Source organism: Periplaneta americana, chromosome 5, assembly GCF_040183065.1.
Source record: "Periplaneta americana isolate PAMFEO1 chromosome 5, P.americana_PAMFEO1_priV1, whole genome shotgun sequence".
In the NCBI taxonomy this organism is placed as follows: Eukaryota; Metazoa; Arthropoda; class Insecta; order Blattodea; family Blattidae; genus Periplaneta; species Periplaneta americana.
In genome coordinates this window covers 47,071,565-47,078,600 of record NC_091121.1, presented here as the reverse complement: position 1 = coordinate 47,078,600, position 7,036 = coordinate 47,071,565, and the positions used below count along the sequence as shown (strand labels likewise).

Below are 7,036 nucleotides of genomic sequence, written 5' to 3'. Positions count from 1 at the left end.
ATAAAGTTATTTACATTTAGGTAGAAATATTACATTAAGAATGAAGTGTTTTCATAAATTTTTAGAGTTTCAAAATGTTTTGTGTTTTCATTCTAATTACATTTTACTGTTTTCAATTATATGTGTATTTTCAAATGTATATTTTTTCTCCCTTTTGTATTGTACGAAGCCTATCACTGCAAGTTTAATGGCTTAATAAATTGAATTGAATATTATTATTATTATTATTATTATTATTATTATTATTATTATTATTATTATTATTTATTGACTTTATTCATAGCCTAAAATTTCATTCCGTTCATTAGACACACTTAAATCTTACAACTAATTGTATTTATTTATCCTAATTCTGTTACCCTAATCCTTTATACACGTCACGAGCAATCATAGCGATTTCCTCAAATCCCCTGTCATTTTTATAAATCCTTAATGAAATGCCCACGGACACCTGTTTCATAGACACTCCGCGTTCCTCTTTCTCTCTCTTTTCTCTCTCTCTCGCTTTACAAGGCCTCCAGCCTCGTTCGGTGGCCCGAGTCAACAGTTTCCAAGGTAACCGCAGTATGTGACAGCGGTCTTGTGAGGGAAACAGTTCTCCGGCATTGTGTTGGGATATACAGCAACTTTCATCCACGTTATGTCGGGGTGAGTACCGAGTTCGTGTTCCGTGCTGTTTGGTTTTGGTTTTTTTCTTTTTTATTATTGGTACGTGTGAAAACAATTTAAATTTCTGTGGCTAAATTTGCACTCTTGCTTTTTCGTACATTACGCGTAGCATTTTGTTCCGGGAAGAAAACAGTTTCGATTTCTGAGACTATATTTTCTCTCATGGTTTTTCATACATAACGTGTAGGATTTTGTTCCGGCGAGAATTGCGAGAAACATGTCCGAAATAAAACCTACGTATCTCAGAGATTGAATATTGTAAGCCTACTTCCAAATACACTGCACGAAGATTGTCAGTCATCTGTGCAATTGAAATCTTTTTTTTATAAGGCCTTATCAACACTGTGGTGCGAATGTGGGAATTCAGTGTTTGCAGTTATGAAACTAGCGGTTTTTTATTTTCAGCAAGAGAAGTGGTGTTTCTCTCTCTTTTTTATTATAGCATTAGTAATAACAGAGTAGTAGCCCTATTATCGAATTGAAAATATTTCAAAATACTTTATTATTCTTTCACTAATGACATTGCAAGGACCATGCAAATAACTGTAGGTACGGTAAAAAGTACTGATAAGTGAAAAATGCTATGCGGGAAAGAGAATGTTATCTATCAAAAAAGCGTATGTATAAGGCATACCAAAAGTCTGAACAAATCAAACTTAATTCGTTACTAAACTTCGTTGTTGTCTATCTATCCACCTACAGAGGTGTGAAAATTATTAGAATAATCTTAATTTTAAAGGTTTTTTAATAGTTCGTTCACAAATATTCATTGAATTGATGAATATTGGTATATAATATTACTATACTGATGTAGGATATATTTACTACTAACAATGCCGGAAAGCATTGTTGTACATTGGTATTTTTTCTTATTTTACAATTGTTATGGGAATTCAGAAATTATTGTATTATGGTGGCGGAATTGGAAACATCAAAAATTAATTAAGAAATGCTTTAAACAAATTGTTCTTTGCGTTTACATTGTTGTGAAGGTTCAAATGAACGTTTACATCTGTTTTGTGCATATAATTTTTTATGTTTCCAATTCCGCCAACATAATATAATAATTTCTGAATTCCCATAACAATTGTAAAATAAGAAAAATACCAATGTACAACAATGCTTTCCGGCATTGTTAGTAGTAAATATATCCTACATCAGTATAGTAATATTCATCAATTCAATTAATATTTGTGAAGGAACTATTAAAAAACCTTTAAAATTAAGATTATTCTAATAATTTTCATACCTCTATACCTATCAAAATCGTGTGATATTCAAAGTATACCAAAAGCCTGAACAAACCAACCCTAACCTGTCACTGATCCTCGACCTTCGAAAACTCGGCGTACTGCCGAAATGAGCGGCCACTTCACGCCTGGAAGGGTTGTACAAGTGGACATTTTATCAACTTCTTCCGTATGCGTATTTTCCACTTTTCAGTACTTTTCACGCTTTTCACTGTACCTAGAATATTATTTGTATGGTCTTTACAATGTCATTACTGAAAGAATAATGAGGTAGTTCTTTAGTCAACTGTCCGAAGACGGGTTTAAACGGTTTAAACCTAATAAGTGACACCAATAAGGCATCACGTATCAGACAACTAAGCCAGAAGATAATGGGGTAATGTAGCCACTTCTTTTCTCCCTCCATTCCATACATCGCCGACTAGTAACAAATTACACTAATCAGACTTCAGATGTATACAAACAATAATTGTTCTTTTTCTGACGCATCGTCAAGTGAGATGTACTGTATGATAATATACAGTAGATGTACGGTACGTATCAGCCAGAGCCTCATTAATTAACACTGCCTTTTGCGTATTAATTTTACAAGCATTGTAGCATGCATAGAAGGCAGTGGTTTTCATTACAACACTAGAGCAGTTACTTATAATATTTCAACATACTTATCCAACTTATGTTGACAACTCTGAATTTAGTACAATCAAATTTCAATCGTGGCGGCCGTTTGTTGTGACGACGAGAAAACACACTGTTGTGCTAAAATTTTATTTCCATATCTGAACATACCTAACATTTAACACGTGACTTAACAGTACTGCAAACTTAATTTTTTTCTACATTAATTAATTTTTAATTTATTCAAAGATAATAACTTAAATGGAGACTGAGTTACAAAACGTGTATTCGTAATAATGTCATTTTGAGTTTACATCAAAATTTAAACGATTTTTAATGGAAATATTTTTGTTTTAAAAGAATGTACATTCTTTACTATGTATGTAAAAGCAAAGGAATCAACAGATACTGTGAATGGTAAATAAGTTATAGTTAAAGAGATTATAGCGTAATCAGGAGTGTTAAAAACCAGAGAATTTGCGTAATTAATTCTTAGAATACTTTACGTTTTGGTCTGCGGTGATTTGATCGAAACGTATCTGATGAAACTTTTTGTTTACATTCTCCTCTCGCAAGTCTTGCGGAGTGAATGATTGCAGTTAAACCCGAGTCACACGGGGATAGTTTACAGGAGTCAAGTGCTTGCAGCCGCTAAACTTGATGTTATATTTGTGATCACACGGAGACATTAAACTTGAAACCATGCTTGAAAAAAAGTGCACGCTGAATGTTGTATTCGCAGTGGTGTTTGAATTCTTGTATTCTGTTATAGTTAATAAAAATCAATAGTGAACTGTCATTTTTAGTTTGGTGAAACTGAAGATGCCACCAGCACATATTCAAACATGTGTGCAGCTAATTGGCGCCTTGTTATTGTATGAATTACAAAATATTCTTTAAAAAAAAGGAAAAGAGAACATGGGTTAAGAAATGGATTCGTAGAAGAATTATGCACGGTGCATCTAATACCTCGTTGAAAGAATTAGCTGAAGAAAGTCCTGCAGAATACAGGAAACATCTGAGAATGAGTCCTGTTTTAAGTGTTTTTAACTTTTTTGAACCACTTCTACGTCTATGTTTTCGAAACCTTGTTCCATGAGTTCACTGACTAGTTTCTGGAATAATAATTCCCGCTTGTTTTTATTGAGGTATTCTTTGTCACGTATATTCCATAGAATTTCATACTTTTCATACACTTCCAAAAACTTTATGATATCGTTGGAATTCCACTTAGGAGCGCTCATTATTAATTATTATTAATTTACTTCGACAATAGGCCTAAAACTACAAACTTTCTACTTGCCAAGTTGCTACAAGTTCGCATTCACACGCGGAAAGTGGTGGAGTCAAGTTGGTCACGTGATGGGAAAGTGGACACAAAAGTTGACGGGTCGTCAACTCAAATTCTGCTTGACCGCCAAGTCACAACTTGACTGTCTTGACCATATCACACGGGGAAAGTTGAAGGAAAGTCGACTTACTCCAAGCACTTGACTCCTGTAAACTATCCCCGTGTGAATTAGCCTTTACACTCACCCCCACTGCGGAGCAATGACCTCAAGGATCACTGCTACTCTTTGCAGCGTTACAACACGTTACATTTGGCATTCTCAAAACTATTGAACGTATCAAAAAAAATAGTTGACAAAAATTATTCGCTTTGATTTGATCTACTACCTCCCTGAATTAGTGTAATAGGTTCCCGTCCACCCTGTATATTACGTGACGTCGACCTGGGTAGCGCAATCGGTAATAGCGCTGGCCTTCTCTTCTCGAGGTTGCGAGTTCAATCCCGGCCCAGATCGATGGTATTTAAGCGTGCTTAAATGCGACAGGCTCATGTCAGTAGATTTACTGGCATGTAAAAGAACTCCGGCACACCGGCGACGCTGATGTAACCTCGACAGTTGCGAGCGTCGTTAAATAAACCATAATTTGATTTTTATTACGTGACTTTTTTGCCTTTTTTTAGATTGTCATGCATGCATTTCCAAACATACATACATACATACATACATACATACATACATACATACATACATACATACACACACATTCGTACATACATACATACATACAGTACATGCATTACATACGTACATACATAAGCCATGCATGCATGCATAGACACATACAAGCATATACATACGTTACGTACGTTACGTATATACATATATAAGCCATACATACATACATACATACATACATACATACATACATACATACATACATACATACATACATACATACATACATACATACATACATACATACACTATCGGTCAAAAGTTTTAGATCACCTATCACAACTATGGATTTGTGGTTAAATCAGGGATTTCGTTTTGAATATTCTATCATATCATATTTATTTTGTTGGTCTATTTAGTTTTTCCGATGTGTTTGTACATTGAAATAAAGTATATAGTTGTTTTCATAGCTGATCGAAAAATTTGACTGGTAGTATACATGCATACATACATATATACATACATGCATGCACACATACATACATACATACATACATACATACATACATACATACATGCATGCATACATACATACATACATGCATGCATGCATGCATGCATGCATACATACATACATACATACATACATACATACATACATACATACATACATACATACATTTTAACGGTCAAATTTATCTCACTGTTTTTCGGAACTGTCCCGAAAGAAATATTCTTTAGCTTTTCCTCTAACTTTTTTCTTATGCGTTTTTTGCTGCGAAATGAAAGGATACTGTAGTTTCCCGTCCATTATTCGGGGAAGGCCCCTCTGACGTCACGAGTACGTACTTTCATGCAACGTGATTCCTCTAATCGTACCGGCCACGTAATAGGAATAATAAACTCTCACGGAGTGAATCACGGCATGAGTTTCGGCCGCGTTAGGCCTACGATTTCTGTAAATGGCGCTCGAAGTGTCATTGTTTGCGACTAACCTCAATATCCGATCCTTAACGCGGCTTCCAGCCGATAATACCAAGGATACAGCTTGACGTCCTCATTCTGTGCCAGGTTTCATTCTCAAGTGCGTTCGTGCCAATGTGAATAACACATTACGTCATCATGTGTCCGCACACCCGCATGAAAACAGCGCTGGTTTCGTTCCACGAGTTTTTACGAACTTGACAGACAGTGTTTTGTTTTTATCTCTTGATATCAGATTACATTGAACAACAAATTTAACATTGCCGTAGGGTTCCACAATAGCTTTATAAAAAAAAACCTGGACATTTGCAAATGTTTACTTTAAAGCCTGTAAAAAAAACTGAATTTGTTAAGAAAAGAAAAAATAAATCTTCTTTTAAATAATACAGTGCTGGTATAAAAATACAAACATTAATGTAAAATAAGTATAAATCACAAACTTACCTAATTTACTTAAAAATACATCTTTAAAAATAATACCAACAGAAGCATAGAGAGAAAAAAACAAAAGCATCGCCATAAGTATTGACAACATCGTAATAGAAATTGACCAGCAATGTTTCATGGATTGGCCACCAGGACAGCAAGTTACGTGACTGTATTTAAAACGGAATAATATTTGTAATCGAGTCATTTTTCAGGAAAGACACTTAAAGGTGGGACAACTGAAATAAATTTGGGCCACTGAGATATTTTGATAAAAAAAGCAAGACTGTCTCGGAAAAATGGGACGAGTGGGAACCTCAAATTGTTGCCTTTTCTGTTTTGAAACTTTATTGCAATCAAATGTTCAAAATTAGGCTATAGATGACTTCTAGGGAGATACGGTGCGGCATGGGGGCAATGCCCTTTCAGGTCAAAGTGTTAGAGATTATTGTCTCTCTCTAGCATTACTTAGGTATGAAGAAAGCATTATTTTGAGGAGTTACAGTGGGTTTATTTGCAAATTAATATACAAATAAATATTTGCGTAAGCATGTTTCTAAATATAGGCATTTATTATGCGATTTGTCTTTTTATAGCATGGGTAGGAACGTCGCATTGGTAAGTATCACTTACTGAATCCCATAATACTTCCATAATATCGAAAGGATAATATCGTTACTTAAAGTATCGATTGGTATCGCTAAAGTTCGTTAAAGGGCAATGTTAGTATATTGGGTCCATTATCGGTGATGACGTCTGTAAACGTTTTGCTTTCGATGCTCTATTCATGAATATTTCCAACTTTACATTACTTAGATCAGCCGCGGCGAAAATGCGACTCACGAGCACATTGTGGCTCGCAGTGCTTTTCTCTCGCTTCCTACCTACAACCACAGTCTACTATATACAGTCGCGAAGCTCAATATGTAGTAAAAATGCAAACATGGGTAGTTGCCCACCACTAGGATCGCTACTATCGCCTCAGCATCGCAGAGATCTCTCCTAGCAGACGAAAAATATGTTACACTTTCGTTGTCGTGTTCTTTTGGAAAATTAACACCTTCCTTCCATTATTGAAATATTAAATGCATAAAGTTAATTTATTATTTTAATGAAGTATAT

The 7,036-nt window shown here is 34.9% G+C and overlaps 1 protein-coding gene across 2 annotated transcripts in view; it reads left to right on the top strand.

Moving 5' to 3' along the window:
• The first annotated feature begins 492 nt into the window (after positions 1–492).
• Positions 493–7,036, top strand: part of LOC138699590 (uncharacterized) — a 51,589-nt gene continuing 45,045 nt past the window's right edge. The window contains exon 1 of one of the 2 annotated variants that reach the window (XM_069825598.1): positions 493–648. In XM_069825598.1, coding sequence (XP_069681699.1) covers positions 641–648 — 8 coding nt within the window. In that variant the 5' untranslated portion in view covers positions 493–640. The remainder of the gene's footprint in view (positions 649–7,036) is intronic. The other variant, XM_069825597.1, reaches the window with a different exon arrangement.